Source organism: Crinia signifera, chromosome 4 (assembly GCF_055691185.1).
Source record: "Crinia signifera chromosome 4, ASM5569118v1, whole genome shotgun sequence".
Classification (NCBI taxonomy): domain Eukaryota; kingdom Metazoa; phylum Chordata; class Amphibia; order Anura; family Myobatrachidae; genus Crinia; species Crinia signifera.
This window is the reverse complement of record NC_139220.1, coordinates 19363600-19388549: the sequence shown is the minus strand read 5'-3', so window position 1 is coordinate 19388549 and position 24950 is coordinate 19363600. Positions and strand designations below refer to the sequence as shown.

The 24950-nt window shown below is 38.2% G+C and overlaps 1 protein-coding gene across 10 annotated transcripts in view; it reads left to right on the top strand.

Annotated features, from left to right (window-relative positions):
• The window catches only part of BICD1 (BICD cargo adaptor 1), a 185689-nt gene that overhangs the window by 157529 nt on the left and 3210 nt on the right, over positions 1 to 24950 (top strand). Inside the window, exons 8-9 of one of the 10 annotated variants that reach the window (XM_083181321.1) lie at positions 7835 to 8210; positions 18679 to 18751. The exons of 1 other annotated variant lie outside the window; for it this stretch is intronic. In XM_083181321.1, coding sequence (XP_083037447.1) covers positions 7835 to 8210; positions 18679 to 18751 — 449 coding nt within the window. 8 more of the 10 variants (XM_083181322.1, XM_083181323.1, XM_083181324.1 and 5 more) reach the window with 8 other exon arrangements.

Genomic DNA, 24950 nt, shown 5'->3' with positions numbered 1-24950 from the left:
GCTGCTGGGCTTGCTCCCTCAGGCAGCAGGAGGACGGCGGGAGCGCGGGCAGGAGGACGGGTGTGCAGTGCGACGTCACCACGTCTTTCTGTGACGTTTATAGAGGCGGGGCCGGGGGCTAATGTGAATGGAGCTCAGGCTGAGCTGCTCAGCCCACGTCCAGGCTGGAGATCGGCAGCGGGTGGCGGCGGCAGGCAAGTAAGACTGTCCTGACCGCCGCCGGCTAACTGTGCTGTATTTTAACCATTTTGCGTGCAATCGCGTGGGGGGTGCTGGCGGGCATTAGGAGGTGCCTGTGCACGCCTATGGTCGAACGTTAGAAGAATTTTGTATTGATTACATGTTTAGGGCTGAATCAAATATCAGCAGGAAAAGGGTGTTACATTCATGCTTTAATTCAAGGGGCTATTCATTTGCAACCTCATTTCCTCTTGCAGTAAATTACTTGTTACTTGCATTTCCATAGAATTTCGGATAAGTTCCTGTAGCTGTCGGTTTACAGGTTTGTGGCACCTGTGATTAGAGCAGTTAATGCAATTTTCTGGGCTCATCCTTCAGTCAATGTTAACTGTAGCTTATGGGCTGATTGGGGGGTATGGTATGGTAATTAGTACAATTTAAATATGGGATCCATTTTCTTGTAGGTATTTGCACCAACCATGACCATAACTGGTTCTCAAGGATATCAAACCCCTTGTACACCTTCCCCCATTTATAACTTTGCTAAGCAGAAGAACATTCCTGGAATAGCCCACAATATTGTGTGACAATATTTATTGACAAGCTGATTGTGTAACACATACTTTGTGCTACTAGTTCAGAATAAAACACAGCTTTAACTTATTTTAGGTTTTGTTTCACTCAATTGTCACAAAATTTCTGCTAATGACTAGGCACCAACTGGGGTGAAACACTATAAAGCTGAGCTATGTAGTCCATACTTCCCCGGTCTCAGTGCCGCAATGGGCAGTGAAGACAAAAGAGAGGTTGTGGTGCGGGCAATGGCTGAACTATGTAGTCCGTCCTACCCCCTGTCCCGATCCTGCTCTTTTGAGCATGCACTGTGGCCACAGTGGGCACTGAAGACAGGGCACATGAGAGGGTGCAGTGCTGCAATGGCTGAACTACACCGTGGTGCGGTAGTTACAGTTTGTCTTTCACCTCCGGCTCAAGTAGCCACAGACCTCCTGCAACAGTGGTAATGCTGTCACTAGATATCACCTACAATAGGTGGTAGGAGCTGGCACTATTCCTTTCATGGCCAGATTTTCAATTTACATATTTGTAATTTGTTTGATTATTATTTATTGTCTTTGTTATTTTTATTTTATGCCTTTTATTATATCAGTACTCTTTTATGCTCTGTCTGATATTATTTGTCTTTGTTGACGCCTAAAACTGTTTTCTGTAGCTGCAGTCTTTATGCCACATAAACTAATGGTTAATAACATGTCTGTACTTAATGATAAAAATTGTATAATGAAATACTAAAGAGAGCTAAATAATTAATGTATAATTGATATTATTATTGTTATTTTATTGGTACCACAAGGCTTCTGCGGTGCCTAACAGAAAACATAAATGAGAAAAAAAAAAAAACAATGACTTACAGCACAAGGAGAATAAATAAAGATAGTTGCATCAGGAAACAGTTAAGTAATCACTATGGTGACAGAGACCTAGGGTTAGGTGCTGTTGAGAGGAGCAGAGATTAAATAAAAAATAGTCTACGAGTGGGAAAAAGTACGAGTGGATAGGGCCCTGCTCATAAGAGCGGACTTTCTAAAGGGGAGAGGCAGACGTACAGGGGTGACACAGAAGGAGTAAAAGCAAACATGTACTAGTGGTGTAAGCGTAAGATGGCTTGGTTTGAAGAAGAAGTACGTCTTGGTAGCCCATTTAAGTTTTGTAGAGAAGTGGAGAGCCAGGGAAAATTTACTAAGGGAGTTCTATTTCACATAGGAAGTTATCAGCACCTTCTAGAAGATCATACATAGTATCTGATTGGTTGCTCATAGCAACATCCTATCTGAAATAGAACTCCCATCTTCGTAAATGTACCCCTCTGATGGAGAGAGGTAGAGAATTCCATAGATAGGGAGCACAACATGTACATATTTAATAATAACCATTGTACTCTTAGTTTCAGACATTTCTTTTACCCGATTTTATTCACTGTAGGGCATAATGCTTCTGGATACTGAAGATCTGTATTTTAAATGATTCTCATAGGCCCTGGGGAATCAATCCACCAACACCATTTTATCCGTGGCATTTCATCATTATTGTGCTCTTACAGACTGCAGGGTAAAAACAACATGGAGAGTGTGTCCCCAAAACCCTGCTCAGCAACGCACAACATCTCTCTCTCTCTTATAAGCTACCTACAACATTATGAATTATTGTAGTTTTGAGAATAAAGAAAAGCATCAGCTACCCTGTAATTATGGCCATTGTTGAAGAGTGCGTGCATGCGTGTGTGTGTGTGTGTGTGTGTGTGTGTGTGTGTATGTGTGATGAACTCATGTGATTAGTCTTGCACATTTATTGAAAATATATAAGAGCTTTTCTAAGTTGCAGTCTATGCTCATACAGTTATTATTTTACATTATCTCTGATGAAGACGACACAAATATATTGGACATAAAAATATATAAAAGAAAAAGTTTATCTGAACCAGGCTTCAAAAATTGATCTATGTAGATGGACAGCGATTGTCTTTTCTGCCATAAAGAAGCAACATGATTGGCAAAAATCATTATGACTAATAAAAGGAATCACATTTAAGAATCCTCTCCATGTAAAGACAAAAATAATAAAAAATATCCTTAGGATGCCATCTAGATATAATTTATCAAATTGTGTAAATCCTCCAATATTAACATTTATAGATGTAGTTCTGTTCCACGCTGCTCATTTAATGTTTGCAAAACCGGGTTCAGATTTTGGTGCCCATGGCAGTACCTCAAATTTGCTAATAGAATTTTTCTAAAAATTTCCAATATCAATAAAATATGCTCAACTAACATGACTTATGGTCAAATCAATATCTTTAAGCCATTTGCTATACTATAACATATGTTTAAGCACTTCACTTCTATAGCAGCCCATGATTAATATTTCGACTATTATATTGCAAGATCACTTTACAATAATATATTTGGAAAAAAAACACTGTAAAAACATTGTCAGATTCATGTCAAAGGATCTGTACCTGCTATAATAGGGTGTCCTATGGATACACCAAAGACTTGTGTACATCAGAAAAGAAGTTTTGGTGAGGGTCTCACTATTACTAACCATTAGTGAATGGTTTTCATACAGTATGCTGTGATTTGTACTTTTTATAAGCTGAAAATAACCAAATTTTCATTTTTGACCCCTAATATATTGTAAACTGGAAAAAAGAAAAAGTATCCTACACACGATTAAAGTGAGCAATAAAGTAGATTTGTGCTTTTTTTCTGTGGGGTATTCCCCTAGGGACCTCAGTAAACAAACTTGTTTTGTGGGTGTATCCTATCCTGGATACTTACACCTACATCTTACCAATTCATTCTTTTTTATGTTTACTTATCTTTCTTTAACCCTTTGAGTGCCGACATTTGTGTGAGATGTAAGTCATGTCGACCTTTTGACAGTGTGGCCTTTTGACCGAGTCAACCTTTTGTACCCGTGGAACTGGTGCATTTTGACCATACCCTCGGGTCATCCTATTGCCTGATGACCATGACACTGTCAAGCTGTATATCGGATCCCCTCAGATGACCAATGTACTAATGATGATCTAATGCAGTAGCAGATCACAGGAGCCACCAAGCGGCATCTATTTACACAAGACACCTCCCGTGGCATTGGCATATTTTCAGAGTTGCAGCTGCATTCGGGAGTTGAACGGTCTACCTGCGGTTGCATAATCTACTCATATTTCAGATTTACTTGGAAAATAAGTTTGGAAGTGCAGCTCATTGCACAGAACATCTGCCCTGTTCTATAATGGATTTGTTCTATTATGTTGACTAGTTTTAGAGTTTTCAGTACATAGTTACATAGTAGGTGAGGCTGAATAAAGACTTGCGTCCATCTAGATCAATCTATGTTTATAATACAAAAAGATAAAAATAGTGTTCCCAATTCCCCTATCACTGTGGGTCACAAGAAATGTGTGCTATATTTAAACACACAGTCTCCCGATCCACAGATAGAGAGGGGGGAAAAAGGAGCCACTAAATCGGGCGCACAGTGTAATTAAGAACAGGTGTATAGTATTTAGTGTGTCACTTGCAGCTCTCAAATGAGGACCTCTGTGACCTCATTCAGTGACCATCCACAAGGGTGTAGATTGTATAAATACACTGTCAAGCACTTACCATAAGATTGGGTGGTACAATGCGATAAAGTGTGTATATTGTGAGACTATCATCCAGTGTTCGAATTGACAATTTAAAGGAAGATTGGTTAGTGTGTACAACCGATATAATCCAACCGTCACATATTTATATAGTGGAATAAGTGCACACTATCTACATCTACATGTAATAAAATCAGAGTGTAAAAAGACCTGAAGAGCCCACGGGTTCTCAAAGTAACAAAATATCGAACTGATAGTTAAAGAAAGTAAAATACTTGGTCAGAGTAAAAGTATTACGGTCAGAAAAATGTATATTTAATAAATAAAAGTTCCTCTCCCTAAGCGGACAAGGAAATATTACGAGACAGAAACACATACAAATCAATTGAGCCTCTAAATCACGATCTTTTTAATCACTTTTCTAAACTTTATGCACTTCTATGTATTTGTTCTAATGAGAATCAGTAGTTAGCATACTCTTTCTCTTTTAAAAGCATATCAAATAAAAGTTAAATTTTAAGCGTGTATAATCAGTTGGACGCCTTACATAGCGATCTGCAGAGTGCACCCACCCAATCTCTACTGTTTCCTCCCTATTTTTTGTGTATATCTAAAATTTAGAGAAGGGTAGCACCACTTTTTCTCTCTTTTTTGAATAAAAAGGTTAATCTAAGATAAAACAAATGAGAGAACGCAGATACAGCCTATAAAAGGCGAACAAAAGGACATATCAGTGCGGAACTTATCCCTCTCCCTCCTTTCCCTCATACTATTGATTCTCTAAAAAGAAGCAAGAATTATACAATTTAAACGATAATAATAATTTATTAATTAATATAACAATTAATATACAGTCATCACAACCATAATAAAATCACATAAAAAGACAGATGAAAACCTTGGGGTATGGTAACGGCCCTTTTGTATCCATTTATTGGTTTATAAGCTGAGAGTATAGCCTCTTTTGTAGGAACTTAGTTCTTGTGAACTTTTATATATCCAACAGTCAATTGATTCATGAGGCAGGTTACTCCAATTTTTGTAATTACTGCACTGATGCTCCAATAAATAACCACAATTCCTCACTTCACAGTCTTAATGGGCAGTGCTACAGTTGGTGTCAAAATGTCACGATTTAGGAGTTAATCCGAACACTGTTAACTTGCAGGAGAGTTGTACATACCAATAAGCAGGGTAATCTCTGGAAACGGCACAGTGGCAGATGCAGCGGCTGCTGTACACGGTGGCAGACCGTAGTGTGAGACCAGCTCACACCGATTGCGTCTGCGAGTAGTCCACATGCTCTCAGTTGGGGGCGGACACTTGTATTTTGCCAGTCTTAGTGCCGCTGCTGCACAGAAGCTCTCTCGGCACTCCAGGTGACACAGCCCGAAAACCTCCTCCACACCAAGCTCACTGTGAGGCGGGTCCGGTTTACGGCAGTAAATTGGCTCTTTACCGTTTAAAGATTTAAAAGTCCATACCCACTGGTTTTTCAGTAGTCATATAAGGGGGCTCTTGACGCGTTTCTCCGTCATGTAGTTTGGCGATTTCTTCAGAAGATGACCCCAGGTATCAAGAGGGTGTTTAAAAAGGACTGTCAGCCAATCAAATAACGCTACATATTAAAATCACCTGTTCTTAATGAAGCTGCTTTATAGCCGGTATCTAAGCTGCGTTATATGCAGTAATTTACAACTTATAGTGATGGCAAGCTTTATGGGACATAATTACTTTTGAATCCCTAGTTTCCATGCCTCTTTTAATACATGCTAGAGTTTTGTTGGCCTTTATTGTTTATTTATTGCACTACACCCCAGTTTGTTGTCTATTTGGATACCCTAGTTTGTTGTCTATTTGGACAACCTAGTTTGTTGTCCTCTTTAAAGATTTGCTGACCTACTGTATATCTGTACAATTCTGTATTTGGTATTTTGGAATACTCTGCTGTCATGAAACACAGGCACATTGTGAGTTTTATAAAATATCATGTTATGGCTTTATTTTATTAAAAGTGCATCTCTTGGTCCCACACAAAAGAGGTGGCCATTTTGTAAACATAATCAATATTCATGTGAATACAGCTGAACAATGCACTAGGGACTGGTGGCCTTACTGTACTACAGGTTGAGTATCCCTTATCCAAATATCCATTATCCAAATTATTCTGAAAACATACATTCTAGAAAGTGAAAAAAATATATATATATATTTTTTTGTGCTAAAAGCACTACTGGGGACATCTGTTATAGCACTACTGGGGAAATGATATGTATCTAGCACTACTGGGTACATGATATGTTACTGGCACTACTGGGGACATGATATGTTACTGGCACTACTGGGGACATCATATGTAACTGGCACTAAATATGTGTAAGAAAATGAGTGCTTGGCATTTAAATTCAGTATCTAAGATAGTACACAAACTTTGTTTCATGTTTTGAAACCTTGTTTTATGCACAAATAAAATATACTTGTGTGTATTTCATGTGTTTGTACAACATAAATCCAAGATACCTCAAGATACATAAATGACATATAAAAATATTCTGAAATACGGAATAATCCATTATCCAAAATTCTTCTGGTCCCGAGCATTTTGGATAAGGGATACTCAACCTGTATTTTGTTGAGCAATTCAGCTTACAAAATGGCTGCCTCCACTTTAGATGGCCGGTGCTCTAGTACATATTTAAATAGAATGTGTGACCTGTCGAGAATTAGATTTGCTAAATATATAACACCTTACAATTTCCCCTTGTTTATGATGCTGTTTCTTCTGTTTATTACTGGTAATGTATGGAATGTTTACCTTGAGTTGAAAATATACTAGATATACTATGTATTACATTCGGATGTGTGTAGTTTGTTATATCTGATGTTCTTGATTCCAGTACAGTTGAATTATTTAAAAATGTTGCCTGTGTGTACACTTGTCCATTTTTAATGGGGATTAAACTGATTTAAATACAATATGCAGATGGGTGTTGCCGATAGGATTTGCTGATGAGATTCAGATTAATAGATCAATCAACCTAGATATATGTTGCCTTATATAAATGTTATTAGTAGCTATAATATATAAGCCAACTTGTATTTTCTGTAGCTAATACAGTTAAAATAATGGGCAGGAAACTTTAAATTTAAAAGATTGTATAATATTTCCCATATTCCAGATTACTAGTGGTATAGCAAATGAGAATATCAGATCTTCTGCTTACAAATGTTTCATTAACTGAGGCATCTGATTCTCCTTTAAAGGGGAGCAGATATGAATTTGTTAGCGCTTAGTGTAATCCATGGGTTTTCCAAGATTACGGAGCAAATTGCATCTCCACTTAACCCCAAAGCAGCCAAAGGATCAAGGGGCAATGACAAGCACCTCTGATTTCCATCAAGCCCCGAGTGCAGGCATCAGGTAGCTGCAGCGCGACGTCGTCCATTCACCAACACCAGGTAACACATTTGCTGTCTTTGCAGCAGTTCCCAGCTCCAGCAAGAAACCCGCTTCACACGTATTGCTCCAAGTTACCATACCAAGCAACGCAGGACAGGCCACCACTCAGGTTCCCAGCAGCAACATCATCATCTGCCAACTCCAGCCCAGAGAAGCCATCTTCACACCTCTTCCACGAGTTGTCAGCTTCGAGGAGCACAGGACAGCTTAATACACAGTGTTTCTCCCCTCTGCATCCTTCCAGACAAAGTTTTACATACAGTCCGGAATCTTCTAGCTCCCGATTGCAGAAAAACTACTTCAGTTTTGCAGCTTCATCATCATCATCACAACCACCACCACCCAGTACCAGAGAGGCTCACTCTTTAACTTCCACAACTCTATGTTCCAGACAAAAAGGTAACCACTACCCGCTTGCCGCATGTTCCCCCAGATACATGCAGCAGCGGCAGACTAACTATCCATTATATGAATCAAGGCTTCGGGAGGCAAGGGTTTTCTCTCCAAGACCGCTATCCAGCCCCCTCTATACAGATCGCCCTGACCTCAGTGAAACATTGTTTAGACCAGAATTGTTTAGATCAGAATCAAATTAATGAATTAAAAAATATTACTCTGTGTTAAACCTATTTGTGCCACCATTTCCAGTCACCGGGTGGTTTTAGGGCAGGTTGCCGGCTGTATGTCGGTGGATGTTCTGTGCAATTGACCTGCAAATAATGAGTCAGTCACTTGGAGCAAGCTTAGAGAGTTGGAAGAGTCAGGTGACGCAAAGGAAGGGTGTCGTTAGTATTTGGAGAGTCTTGGTGGGTAGGAGGGTTGTAGGCAGGTGTACTTGTCAAGCATGGGTGTTAAGCACAATATAAATGTTATTGTTTTGGTGGTTTTCACAAGTGGCCTTGAAAACGGTGTCTTACTAACCAATAACAACACAAATAGGTTTTTCTTGGTATTACAGTATTGCAGTATATCTCACAGGGATTATTTATAGTATAGAGTCCTACAGACAAAATGATGTTTTGTGTAGATGATGCAAATGTAGTAAAGATAAGTAGCATCGGACAATGTGCACTCAACAAATGTTGATTTTCATTGTAGAAAGAACTTTTTTGCCTGTAAATTTTCCTGTCTTCATCTTTAATCTTTATCACTGCTTCATGTTTATCCTTAACACTAAAGATGGCTGAAAGAGGTTTATTGAAACATTATTTTGGATCTAAGACTTGAAGGAGTCTTGAATTATCCAAAGAGAAGAACCAAAGAGGTCCAGTAGCTGGGATACCCACCACATGAGAAATATACATCCCCTGGTTCCCAGAGGTGGATACAGTAATGGCCACCAACATTGCCTAATTTTATTACATTCATTGATTTGTCATAAGCCCTCATTTGATGAGTTCCAAAATATGTGTCACTTTAGAGATACTCTTGTTATTGGTAAGACTTTCTACTCCCACGCGAAATATTCCTATTCATTTATTTATTTATTTTGAGTCCTTAATCTGATCAAATCTCATACGTTAAATTCTTTATTTGTATAATATACATCTGTAATACACTAGCTTCAAAGAGTAGAGGGCAGTAATATTTTAGCATGCACCATTAAACCTACATCTAGAATGTTATGATTTTACTTTTTTTTTTCTATGAAAAAAGAACAATAATAGCACATTTGAATCTATTTATTTATTAAACAGAAATTTTATATTATCCTCATTTCAAATATCATACACCATCATTTAACAATGTGAGAAACCATTCACTTACTGTATGTGTATGATACGGCAGCACCAAAATACAACGTTCTTCTACCTCTTCCAGCAATGGATTTGGGGGAAGATGTATCAAACCTTGAAGAGAGATAGAAAGATTTGGTAAATTTCCCCCTTCATCTTGGAGCAATCCCATGGAGCATCTTAACTGCAAATGTCCTAAAAGCTGGACTACTTGGTTCTGCTAGTTTTTGGTAGGGTGGTGTTGCAGTAGACCTTAACTTTTGTTTAGAAGCTTCTTAATCATGACCAGTTCATAGTTGACTATGACTGTTATTTTCAACACCAGTACTTGGTGGATTTGAATGTATTTTTTAGATAAATTTAAGGCTGACGGAGTCTATACAATACACGTGGTCCTTGTCTAATTTTTATTATTTTATTTTACTGCTGTTCACAACGTATCTTCAAGTATTACCTAGTACCTAGTATATTATACAACCAAGTCCAGAATGTTTCTCTGTTTGTAAACCCATTCATTCTTTCATATGGTTCATAGTTTTACTTTTAATCTGCACAAATGTAATGTATCATTTGGTGCAAATGGGACATCTACTTGCTTGTGAATGCTAAGTACCTACTTAGGTTTACTAATAGACAAATTGGGTTAAGCTGTTGGGTGTCTCAGGTGCAAGGTCAGTTCCAAATAATAATGAGTTGTCCACCCCCCCTAGCCCAGCCTTAACCCCACATGATCACTCAGAAATTTCTCTAAAATCTCACTTGTGCTCAGCCATGGTGTAGAACCCACAAATAATTGTTTTATGTTTGTAAAGGGAGAGAATGATTTTCATTTACACTACGGACCTCAATTGCTAATCTTCTATGACTGTTAGAAAAGACAGTATGTTTTTCTGTATGGTGAATCTTTTCTAGACCATAGCTTTTGATGTATATATGGCAGATTTTATTTACCATTAAAAAAACAAAACACAAAAAAAGAATCTCACAATGTGTATATATATGTAGTTCAGATTATTTATTTCATAGGCGTTTTAGTCCGGTTCACATCTTGAACTTTTATCGTGTAAATACTGGTTTTATGTTGTGCCAAGAGTTTAAAATGGTTCCAAGGGTTATCTGGTAGATTATGGCATATACACATAGCCAAAACTTGGCCTCCAAGATGCCTTTGGCCTTTTACAACACCCTAGTTACATATCTGACCGTGTGTCTATAAATGGATGGTCTCTATTTGCTGCATACAAGACCCATGCAATCAATGTTTGCAAATTTTTTAAACCTGCTTGAACCTAATACAATATTTTCCACTAGATATTGAAGAGATTATATATGTTTTCATTGAAAACACATACAACCCATAATAAGTTCACAGACCTACGCCCCAATCACAAAATCAGGGTCATTTTCAGGGATCTTTTTTTTATGGACATTCAATGGAAAGTACATTTCTATTTCCTTGGAAAGTCATGTATATTTTTATTCAGAGACTTGTGGTGAGAGGAATACAGGTCTGAAGATTAATTTAAAGGTTTCACAAAATATGCCATTTTTTTTTATAAATTGCAACTTTTTGGATATTTTGCTGTTCCCGAATCAAAACTTGACAACAAATTCATACGTTGGAAGGTTATTTAGTTGTATTTTTTTTGTTAAAGAAGATTTTATGATATGCGATAACTAGCTCAGGGATCTTTAAAATGACATTGAGATATACTGACTGTTAAACTTCCTTATAATACAAACATAATATGAATTAAAAAAAAGTACAGATATTAAAAAGATAATATACGAATGAAAGTAGAATTCCACAGATCTTTAAGTGTGGTAGGGGGGGGGGGAGGTAAAGATTTAAATTCATAAAAATTTATATTTAAATTGTTGTTTGTTTAGCTCTTTTAGAAACAACAAAAAATTCTACTGAGCATGTCAAATCTCAATAAGAGTTTATTTTCTCATGGAATTAATCTACAATTATCTACTATTCCATTAATTAAACAGGCCCAGAGTTAAAAAGCATCTCTTTAATTTTATGAGCGAATGTATTCTATAATAATGTATTTTTATAAAAGTTAAGATGCAACAAAACTATTCACAAAAGAAGGTGCATAAAGATATTGTAAGTGTATAAAGAATAAATATCAGAAAGAAAAGTACACATTTTAATTACAGTAAATGTTATGACCCAACCAAAATCAGTTAATATGTTATAAACTGTAACAAAAATGTGCCACTCTATATAGGGCCAAATGTAGTAAGTTGCAATTTTTTTTAGGTGATGCACCATTTTTTTCCTGAAAATTGCAAATGTAATAAAGTGGCATTTTTTTTAGACAGCCCAAAATGTGCAATTTGTACCACAAAACGTGCAAATGTAACTGCAATTTGCACCGTTACACATGTGATTTTTGAAAAATGTGCAAAATCACCTGTTTTTACCCCCCAAAAAAACCCCTAAAATTTAAAAAAATCGCACCTTACAACATTTGGCCGATAGTGTTATTGATTGTTTGCTATATCCATATTGTATGGCATTCTAACTCTTTAATATTTCTTATGGTACAGAAAATGTAAATGTAACAGGATAATTTATTTCACTGCCTCCTGCTTCATGGTGTAACCATATGAAACGTAGTCTGTTGGGAAAGATGCAAATTTATTTTTATTGTGTGCATAATTGCGCATTAACAGGCAGACCCTCCATGTGTTAAATAAAGATTCTTGATCATTTGAACATAGGTGATTGGTGCACAATAAAGCACTTTAATAAATTGGTTTATCATTACAGCCTACAATGACTAGTGCACAGTTGTGCATTAAAGTATGACGTTTCAAAAAAAAATTGGGGCATTTCTTTATACATTTGTTTCCCCAAACAAAAGTTATTTAAAGCAGCAATCCAGCATAGCTTTTTCCGTTTAAAGGCCAAGTACCTTTTTGAGCATGCATCTGTTATTTTTATCTGATCTCCTACAAATCATTATTTCCTTTTCAAAATCTTTCTGGAGGGTAGTCACATATACACAGAGAAGAGAAGACTTTCAGCATGTCATGTAACGTCATGTAATGTAAAGTATAAATGAGGGAGCGCTGGGGGGAGCTCCAAAGACTCTCTTCTTACTACATAATATGACTGTGGTTGCCGTGGAAATCACATGACACTGTGCAATGCAAACTCTGGTAAATGATACATTTAAAAATAAGAGCCTGAAGAAACAAACCAAGGGTAAATGATGACTACCAAGTTTCTTCCTATTGCTTGCCACAGTGTTTTATGTTTTTTTCCATCAGAATTGCTGCTTTAATTACTAATATTTATAAGGAAATATCCATGCTTTGTTTGGTGTCTTTCCTAATATATATGTTTATACACGAAAATCGTTATAGAACTCAAACACCAATAATAAACAACAATTTTAAAAAATGTTGGTATGGTCATATCTAATGGACTGCCCCTAAAAAATGAGAGCGCATTGAACAAATACTGATTCTAAATGATAAATCCACAATTCTGTTTATATATTCCTTGATTGCATGACCAATGTTTGTCTACAATTTGGCTTTAATGCAAGACTTGGAACTTGACGAGAACTTTGAAGCAGCAGCTGTGATGATTGAAGGACATATAGACCCATTACCTGGTAACTTACTGCGGGAATCTCATTTCAGCTGCCTGTCTCCTGGATCTGTTCTCCAGAACGTAAGTGAGGACAGGAAGAGGATTGGCCTTCATGAAGAGATGTTGTAAAAGCGACAGACTCTACTAGGTCATATTTTTTTTAAACCGCAACAGATATTACATGATAGTGACATTTAAAGGCCATTGATGCAACAGACTCTCTGAATTACTCCATTGCCTTTAATTTTTTGTTCATTTAGATGGGGCGGACAGAAGATACACTTTAAAAATCTTCTTACTGTAACCAAAAATAGCAACATTTGGAGCCAAAAAACTTTGCCTCCAAGTAGAGGGTTCTCTGTGTCTGCAAATTTACCAAATCTGAAACGTATTCGCATGCATAAAAGAAAAATTAAATGATTTATAGCAGAGGTTGGTTTACTACTTAAGTAACAAATACGGTTCACAACCAATGAGCGGAGATAAAGTCCAGAGACTTTGCAAAAGTCATTGAAAAGTATTGTATAATTTGGTAATACAAGACAGTAGCTGGTTCTATCGCACTTACAATTCCAAACGAATTCACAAAACTACTGTTAAAAAAAAATGAATTGAGGTACGAAGGCTCCAAATATTGCATGAAGCTTCTCAGCGTTGACAAATGGACCAGCAGGAGAACGTAGCACAATCGTTATGTGATTAAAATAATTGTAACATGGAACTAGACTGCCCCATAATATATTCATGAACACCTTAAGAAATTATTTTCAATTCCATCTACTCTGTAGGATCACAACAGTGAAATATACCATCTTTATTAGGCTTGCGAAACGCGTGTTTCCCAACATTTCTGCTTTTCTTCTATATTAATGTATCTGTTCCAATGATGTCATCATGATATATATTATATATTAGTTATTTTCCACCTATCAACAATCCTCTCTATGAATAGACCAGTGGTTCCCAAACTGTGTGCCGTGGCACTCTGGGGTGCCTCGGGACACTTGGAGGGGTGCCTTGGATTTGTGGTCCAGGACCAATTCACATTTTTTTATGGTCAATTAAATAGGCAAATCCAGAGATGGCGGCTGCCTCACTACATAACTGAATCTAAGGGTGACATATAAACACAATTTACTAAATAAAAAAAAAAATTCTGAATTTCTTAATAAGAAATGTTTGGCCTAGAGGTGCCATGAAAATAATTCTGATACTCTAGGGCACATGATTCAAAAAAGTTTGGGAACCCCTGGAATTGACTGACTGACTGATATTTTATTCAGTTTGAATACAAAATCACTATCAACCCAATGCTAAATCCTGATACCAGATATTAGTGTATAAAATAAAACAATGTAATTATTTTGGTGATTTACTATTATGGTGGTATGCTTTTATCTTGGAATTAATGGAATTTTTTATTTTTTTTATAATTTGTTTTGTTCTTTAAAATGCAAGAATAGTATGTATTTAATAAAAGTTAGCCTGTTGCCTCTTGTTTTATGATAAAACAAGGACACAGAGGATACTGCCATTCTCAGGAGAACTTTCACATAAAAACTATTACATAGGAAATGTTTGCACTGAAATGACTCTCAAAATGCATTGGTTGTAGGACACATGCTATGATCGTGGTAGTGGTGCTATTGCTGTGTACAAGCAGCCCTTAAAATGTATAGAACCTTATAAATTATGTTTCAGATGTAGTCCCTTCTTATTCAGGCAACGAGGATTGTTTATCGGTATAATTTGACAGCATTTGTAAAATAAAAAAAAACCTTTAACAATTATTATTTTAATGGAACGTTGCTTTAAATATGCAAATAAACTCTCTCTCTTATTTGATAATTTACCCAGAAACATGACTATACAGTGGAAGCCTATTCTTATAGACTTGAACATCTAGGAAAAGCTTTTAATGCATAATTAAGGGGGTTATTCAATCACGGATTCCGAGTGTTGGAATGTTCCGACAGTCGGAATTCTGCCCTGTTTTTGGCCAGCACGACAGTTTATCAACAGGGTGAATTCATTGTTCTGCCCGTCGAGTGTCGAAAAGGGGGCGTGCCAGCGAAAACGGCCGTGGATTGTTGAGATCCAGATGCCAACTCAACAATCCATGGCCGTTTCCAACAAAACAGATCAGTCTGGTTTGAAAGCCGGATTTCTTTTGTCAAATTCCGCCTTCAATGCTATCAGAATCAACATTATTGAATAGGCGGCCGCCGCTGTCGGAAATAGAGTCAGGGATTGAATACTCCCCTAAGCCTTACATTTTGTATTCACATGGGAGAAACCCTTTTAAGAGTATATGTGGTGGTGTTGCCCATAGAATCCTATCAGATTCTAAATATCTAATATTCATTGAGTAAATATTAGCAAGAATCTGATTGGATACAATGGGGAAACTGAATTTGTCCTCTTTGTAAGATGTGGTACACAGAACTGACTAGGATGAAATTGGTGCGGCCTATTTGGAACTGCACGTTGACCTCTGTTTGCACATAATGTTGTATTTACTAATTGCTGTATTTACTAATATTATTTATTTAGTTGTTGCTTTTTTCTCATTAATATGTATTTAAAGAGGAAACAAACAATGTGATCTTATATCATTAAATAAAACGGTGCATTTGTTTACAAGTTTTACTTCTGATACTTTAACGTTTCTGCTAAGACGGAAGATTTAATGTCAGCCCTGATGTTACCGGTACGAATGACATGTGGCATCTGGATGGACATAGAGTATGATCAGAGTATACCACAGGATGACGATGATATAACATCTTTCTCCATCGATAGTGGAATGAAATGCTGAGCGTTACTTAGAGTGATAAAGCTAAAATGTTGACCTAGACTTTGAAAAGAGATATAATAAGAGCGATGTAATAAGCCATAGAAAGAGATAAAGTACCAACCAACTAGCTCTCAACGTGACTCTTTGTATGGTTAAAGAAGTCATTTGTGGAGGGTCATAACTTTATGTTGGACAATAACACTTGCCAACTCTCCTCAAAATGTCTGGGAGACTCCCAAATAAAAGAGAGGTCTCCCATACTCCCAGTCGAGAGGCTCACCCTCCTGGATTCCACCCTGTTTCCTAGTGAAGTAGGCGGTGCTTTGATGAAACTATTGAGGGCATTATAAAGAACAAAAGTAACAGCAGAGAAACCCATGATCAGGTCTAATTACTTTTAAACTGCATATATTCTATCTGTATCTATTGTGTGAGGTAGTGGTTAGGTGATGCAGTCGATTTACTGACAACTATTGGCAGGCAGTTAATGCCATCATGGTCAAAATGCCGAAACGGTCAAAATGCTGGCATTTTACATGTTGATGTCTCAAAAAAAAAAAAGCCTATGTTGACATAGACAATCCAAATGAACACCATGTTGACTTTTTGACATGTCAACATTTTGACCATGTCGGCATTTAGGCCATGTCGGCATAGTGAATGTCAGCATTTTGAATATGTTGGTATTTTGACTGTCTGCCAATGCTTGTCGGTATTTTGAATGTGGGGATATCATACTGAACCCTTCTCACTGACACTTATTTATTAGCCCGGTAGCAGCACACCCCATGTACCCATGGAGGTCCCGCCAATGGAAGAAGAAAATGATCCTCTTCCAGTGGCTGGAGCTCCATGGATACATGGGGTGTTCCGCTACTGGGCTCAAAAAGAGTGTCAGTTTATCCAAAAGATACATTTTTTGTGTGACCAACATTTGACATTTAACAGAGATAATGTATTCTAATGCTACATGAGGTTTAATACCTCACAATATACATTAATACTGGTTTCATCTTCATTAAAACAAAAAATATATATATTTACTCCAGATTATATTAAAATAATTTTAAGGGTCTTACGCTTTTGTTGTTATTTTTTTATTGGTACTTCTGTAGTTTCACGGCGCCAGTATGGCGTCTAAGTCCCCGCTGCGGGCTCGCCACGCTATTTAAAATCAACTCCATGCCAACATGGATAGTGGGGGTATGAACTATCCATGTTGGCATGGAGTTAAGTTACTTTTTTTTACATATTTCGTGGCGAGCGTAGAACCCGGAAGTAGCACGGCGCCATGCTGGCGCCGTGAAACTACAGAAGTACCTTTTTATTAATTTTTTTACAGTAGTTTTTAGTTTCTGTAAATCATTTTTGTCAAATATATTTTGTACAAGATACATCTGGTGTGTCAAAAACATTAATGTTGTGTTTGTCAATAAGTGTATATCTTAAACCCATTGTGTTATGTATTTATATAAATCAATTAAAGAGAAATCAACACTTTTCTTCTAAAAAGCATATAGGATACAGGACTCCTCACAGCTACAATAAGGCTGTACCAGCTGATTAGTGATGCATTAAGTAAATGTTATAATGAAATCTGTATAATTACTTTTATGCACTGTTATTCAATATTATGACCTGCAGGTGTCACCATTCTTACATTATATACAGTATTGAGTTGTTGGTCAGTTGTCTCAGTACACTGAGCAAGTAACAAAAAAAAATTATATATATTTATATATATATGCCTCCCACGCCGTGCAGGACTGGAGCCAGCACACAGTGAAGTAGAAGAAAATGATTTAATGCGTAGGCATCATGAAGATAATAGCAGCTGTTTACCCCAACAGCTGTTTCAACTGTTTACCGGCAGTTTTCATCAGGGATGAGCAGTTGAAACAGCTGTCGGGTTAAACAGCTGCTATTGTCTTCATGATTCCTACACATTAAATCATTTTCTTCTACTTCACAGTGTGCCGGCTCCAGTCCTTCACGGCATGGGGGGTAAGTGCTTGTTATTACCATTTCTATGTGCCTGGCACCGGGACTTTTCATATGCAATTGGTGTGCCAGCCTGTGACCTCTACAGCAACATACCTGTTTATAACCATAGCTGCTTACCGCAGCAGGACTGCACAGCGCCAGCAGCTAGTAATTACAGGCGTGATTACGTCAGTCCTAGCTGTGCAGTACATCCATCATTGGCCCACTGCATGTACATCACTATTACATGCACTTAATCATTCTCTTAGGGATAAATTCACACAAAAAAAAATAAGTTCTGAAAATAAGAGTTGAGGTTGCCTCTAGTAACCAATCTAGGATGCAACCGAGAAACCATAAACATAATGTCGTTGCTATGGGCAACATCAACTCCTTTCAATAAACTTTAGTAAATGTATGCGTTTTATGTGTTGTGTGTTATTTTGTACATTTGTACTGTGTGTAAATCATACACTTATACATTAGGCGTTATGTGTTGGAAGCAGGTACATGGACCTGTAGGATGCTTATTACTACTGCCTAATTTACCTCGTATTGCACTATTGCTAATGAGATATATATATATATATATATGTGTGTGTGTCTTCTGTAGACATGAAACCTCTCTAATGTAAGTGACCTGTAATACTGCTATTTTGTTTTGTTCTCTTTTCTATGTAATCGCGGACTGTGTCACCCCTTTGTATATATGTCTAATTTATCAGTCTCTTGTAGATTGTCAGCAGCCTGCTGCCTCAGCGCCACACTGCTCACCACTAACCCAGCGGTATCACTACCCGCCCGCCAGGTAACGTGCAGCTAACACTCTTTTCTGTCTCTTTTCCTGTGATTTTTTTCTGTTTCCTGCATGCGGCTAGTAGTTCACCGGCCTCTTACTTCCCTCTCTGTGTTGTTCTAAGAAATGGTGACCTCTTAACTACTACGAGACCCCATTTCATGTCCTATGCTAAATGTTACCTCACTTCTACCGCAGCCAGCTATAGCCCTTTATATATAACATTGTCCTGTCACTTCCTGTGATAGTGTTCCTGCTGAGCGGCTTCTGCAAAATGGTACCCAAAGGCGAAATGCAACACAACGCTTGATTGGTGGTATAGACACTGGTCCAATCAGTAGACAGCTGTGGCACAGGTCTACTGCATGTATGGTTGTGAGTCCTATGTTTTTTTGGGATACGATCATTAGGTCTACAGCAAGATAGTCGACAAGCATTGGGTCAACACTGATAAGTTGAGGAAAAAATGAATAGTTGAGGAAAAAAGGAATAGACGTAATTTCTTATAAATCAATTATGTGAGATGTTTTATTCATACAGACAGGTGAGACTGAGCAACGTTCATATTGTATCATGGCTCTTCTCATCTCAGGCCTCACCCAGCTCAACATAGCTCAGCCCAGCTCAGCTGCCAGATCTTACCCAGCCCAGCACCAGCTCAGCTCAGGTCACATGGTACAATATATACTGTACCTGATAACCTCTAAGACAGCGGTTCTCAAACTGTGGGTCCTGACCCTAAAGTGGGTCCCGACTACCTCAACATGGGGTCACGACTCCATGTTGCTGACCATCAGACTAATGTGTTTGTTGAGGGGGACAGGGGATAACTCATTAATGCCCCTTTCAGACCGCACTTAAAAACCGGTATTTTGCCGATTTTTAACCGTTTTAAACCGATAATCTGTGCGGTCTGAAAGGTGCAGGACCACTTTACCGTTTTACAAAAGCCGATTTTGTAAAACGGTAAAAATGGAGGGTCCTACCCGTTTCAGACCCGGTATTTTGGCATCAAAATCGGGTCTGAAACGGTATTTAGGACCCAGCCAATGAGCTGGGTCCTAAATTCAGCGCTGTGAATATTTAATGAGCGCTCATTAAATATTCACAGCACTGGAGCCGCCCCCCGCCGCCCCCCCCCCCCCCCCCCCGCGCGTGGGTCAACTCCCCCTACCCACCCCCGCAATGTGTTTAACCGCCCCCCCCCCCCGTGCAGCCGGTACCTCCGTAATTTGCGGATCCCGGCAGTGCCGTATGGTCGGAAGCACTCATGAAAAACGTGTCTTTCAGAAAATGGCTGCCCCATAGGAAAGCCTGTTTTAAAAAACTGTCTTTCGTATGGGGGCAGCCATTTTCCGAAAGTCACTTTTCTTATAAGAAATGGCTGCCCCCATACCAAAGACAGTTTTTTAAAACAGGTTTTCCTATGGGGCAGCCATTTTCTGAAAGACACTTTTTTAAATACGTGCAACCGTCCATACTGCAGTGCCGGGATCCGCAATAACTGAGGTACCGGCTGCACACGGAGGGCGGGGGGGCACTGCAGTTAGTTGGGACAGTACATTGCAGAGCTGGCTGGCTTAGACCCGTTTTTGGAAACGTTTTCAAATACAGGGTCAAAGCCAGTTTTGCGGTCTGAAAGCAGCATGAGTAAACACCCTCTGCTTCCCTCTTTTATCCCCCTTTCCCCCTTTTCCATTCCCTCTTTACCTACTGCCTCCCTGTGACAAAAGCGGTCACTTCACTGACCACACATGTTGTGGCGGCCATTCTGTGGTAACTTGCTGGGGGCCTGTAATAATATTCATTGTCTGACAGTGTCCCAGAGCAAATAGTTTGAGAACCCCTGGTCTAAGATATGGGCGCAGCAAAGGGGTTTTTACATATAAGGAAATATGCTTACTACCTTATTTAAAGCCTTTACATATATGGGTGTGGTATGTTTCACCGACAGTCAGGATCCCGACAGTCATTATCCCAAAGTCGGGATCCCGACTGGCCGGTCTCAGACAGCGTGGCCAGCGCAACACGCTGCGCTCGCCACGCTGCGGAAACGGTGGCGAGCTACACTCGCCACCTATTCTATTCTCCCTCCATGGGGGTTGTGGCCCCCCACGAGGGAAAATAGCCGACGGCCGTCGGGAACCCGGCCGTCTGTGTTTTAACAGTCGGGATCCCAACGTCGGGACCCCATATATATGGTAAAACAGGTAATCAGCAGTTCTTGTTGGCTCTCTGACGTAAGACATCATGTTGTAATGTATATATTCAAAAACTAAATATACTATTCACTAGCCCTGACAGAAACAAGGGGGGAGGCTTCAGAATAGCTTGTTGCTGGTGAGTCTTTGATTGATGGCAACAAGATATGCGGCTTGGAATAGCTTATGTCACTTTAAGAAGTCCTTGAAAACATACGCTGACAATATTGCACATATATAATGTCCATTCACTTAAAACTGCATCTTGTGTGAAAATACAATTAAATTCCATCTCAACAACACCATTAGGTTGACATGCTGAAAAGTCGACATGGGTCTAGGTCGACATGGTTTTAGGTCAACAGGTCATTAGGTCGACACAAGCATCAGGTTGACATGGGCAAGGTCAACCGTCATTAGGTCGACACAAGCATTAGTCCGACTTGGGCAAGGTCGACCAAGGTAGACATGGGGTTTTTCGCTGTATTTTGAGCCGACATGTGCCGACAGGCGGTATTTCATGCCCTACCCTCCACTAAGGCGTGGTGGGAGAAAAATATTGTGTGCCGAGCGCAGCGAGGCACCGTGCCCGAAGCATGGCGAGTGCAGCGGCGCACTTTAACCGGTGTCCATGTCCATAGTGTCGACATTCAGGTAAAAAAACAGTGAAAACCCCCATGTCGACCTTTTGACTGTTGACCTTTCCCATGTTGACCTAATGCTTGTGTCAACCTAATGTCCTGTCGACCTAGACCCATCTCGACTTTTCAGCATGTCAACCTAATGGTTTCGACCCAATGCTTGTCGACCTTCTTGCTAATGATCAATACCCGTTTTTTTTTTTAGATATATTTGGTGATCAGTGATGTCACTTCTGTGGAATATAACCTTGCATTTGTTGACCAATAATGTCACTCCTGTGAATTATGACCTGGTATTTGGTGATCAGTGATGTCATTCCTGAGTAAAATAATGTGGCAATTGGTGCGCAGTGATTTCACTCCTGGAAAATATAACCTGTTATTTGGCGAGTGATGATGTCACTCCTGTAAAATAACATGTAGTATTTGGTGAGCAGTGATGTCATTCCTGTGAAATATAATATTTTATTTGGCGACCATTGATGTAATTCCTATGGAGTATAACCTAGTATTTGGTGAGCAGGGATGTCTCACATGTGGAATATAACCTGGTATTTGGTGAGAAGTGATATCACTCCTTGGAATATAACCTAGTATTTGGTGAGCAGGGATGTCTCACGTGGTATATAACCTGGTATTTGTGAGAAGTGATATCACTGCTTGGAATATAACCTGGAATTTGGTGAGCAATGATGTTGCACCTGCAAAATATAATGTAGCATTAGGTGAGCAGTGTGATATCCCTCCTGTAAAATATTATATTGTGTTTGGTGAACAATGATGACACTCCTGTAAAATATGATATTGGTGAGCATTGATGTAATTCCTATGGAATATAACCTGGCATTTGGTGAATAGTGATGTCACTCCTGTGAAATATAATATTGTATTTGGTGAGCAGTGATGTAATTCCTATGGGATATAAACTGATATTTTGCAAGTAGTGATGTCACTCCTCGGGAATGTAACCTGGTATTTGGTGAGCAGTGATGTCACTTCTGTGAAATAAAACCTGCTATTTGGTGAGCAATGATATCACTCCTGTAAAATATAATGTAGTATTTGGTATGTAGTGATGTCACTCTTTTAGAATATAATCTGGTATTTGATGATCAGTGATGTCACTCCTGCTTATTTAGGACAATTCAACCAGTTACAGTACATTGATTATATAGAAAATAAAGAGAGTATATAACCATTTGTGAAACAGCCAGATGACAACGGTGACAGGCACTATACTGTACAGACTTCTACACTTTGGCCTTCACCCATAGCAACTAATTTTTAGTCAAAAAATACAGGCAACATGTAACTGGCTACTGAGTTACAGATTAATAAGCACTTAAATTATTAAAGATAAATCCACTGTAAACTAATAATACAGTTTAGGGCAGAGGTAATCTACAAAAGCAGCGATTAATTTGCCAGGATCCTGTAATAGCAGAATGCCACACAGCGATCCTCTCTCTTCTCATCGCTCAGCCTATATTAAGGTATCAAAGAATGGGCATTGGTTTATAAGCTTAGAGAACAGTGTGGCGTGGAACAGGGCATACAGTAGGTGAGCTTTGTGGATGCAGTGAGTATGTACAGTTATAAAGTTTTCTTTTCCTGAATTAGCTGGTTCATCTCCACCTAACTTTACATTTCTGCCTGGATATATGTAGAGCATTAATAAGACCATTATATATTGTACCTCTTATTGTATATTTGTAATTAGAACAGGTGAAACTAATATTCTATTCCCTAACTCAATTTTGTACTTGTAGGGGGATTTTTGTTTGGCGAGGTATTGAGAATGCATTTTAATTCTCGTGTCAATGAAGTTTATTTTAAAAAGTTTAAATTGGGAAAAATTATCTTTTGGTTAAAATTTTTTGTAGAATTCTTGTAAAATTAATGATTTCAGCGCTGCTATTACTTATTAATATTTAGTTATTTATGTAATGTTGGGAAGTCGTTGTAGTCAAAAATTGTCATAAAAAATAATGTAAAATTATTACTGTGCCATATACCCCCGGGCAGGTTTCGTTTGATTGTAATATAATATATGATTAACAGCTTTTTATATCATCTGTTTTTTTTTTTTATAAAAAGAATAAGAAAATCCATGTGTTTGAAAAGAATTTACGCTGATTTAATACTTTTCTATTAAATCTTTTTTTTTATATATATATATATAAATATATATATATATATAAAACATGCAATATATAGCCACATCCTAGTGAACATACTCCTCCTAGAGGGCGTGAAGGCTTCATTAAGACACCTGTGCTAATCACACAGTGTATTACAAATAGTATAAAGGAATGTCTTTGCCAAAGTGCAAACAAGTACATTTGTTTATATATATATCCTACTGCATCATATATTAATTCCAAATCCAATTTCTTAGCTATTTCATATATGGTCCTCCAGTGACCCCTGCTGGGCAGAAAAAGATATTTCAGTTATCTAAAAAGTATACTACATATTACAATACCATAATGATATAATTTAACCAACATCAAAGAAATGCATTGAGCCCCAGACTTTCGTTTAAACCCATTGGTGGATTTTAAAAGTGAAAATCCACTTGGATTCCAACTGGAGCAATTTCTTCCCTTGGTCTCCCCCCCTAATGCTGAGGGGTGCTTGATCAATAATTCTATATCTGAGAGAGCTCAAGGAGTGCCTGGCCTCCACAAAGTGTCGGGCCACCGGCTGTTCACTGTGGCCCTTTTTGATGGCTAACTTAATCGCACTACGATGCGCTGCCATGCGCTCCTTAACTTCTCTCAGTTTTCCCCACATATCATTTACTGCAGGGACATGTGGTTAAATATACAACATATGTTGAACTACAAGTTAAATAGTGTCTAATGGGAATGGATTTGACTGACATCGGGTGCTTAAAGGAACTTCCACTTATCATGTAACTAGAATTGTCCGATGGTCAGAGATGATCTAGATTTGATCCAGATTTGGACTCATTGAAAAATATGAGGGTGATGCAGTGTTTTCTAGGGGGCGCAACCTAAGAGACTTATTGGTCAGAGCGGATGTAACGGATAAAACAAAAATAAGAGGTGTCATAGCCCTGCGCAGAATGGGGAGCTTTAAATGCCCCAACTACGTGACATGTAGTTACATGATAAGTGGACGTTCCTTTAAGCACCCGGAATCAGGCAAATCCATTCCCATTAGACACTATTTTTAACATGGTTTTCAAATGCTAGTATTATTTCCAGTTTTAATGGGTACCATTATAGCCATTTTAAGAGACATTGAAAGAATGCAAATGCATTTATTTATTTAGTAATCTATTTATTTTCCTCTGCCTGTAGTGAACAAATCGTAGACAGCATTATGTTTACACTACTATTT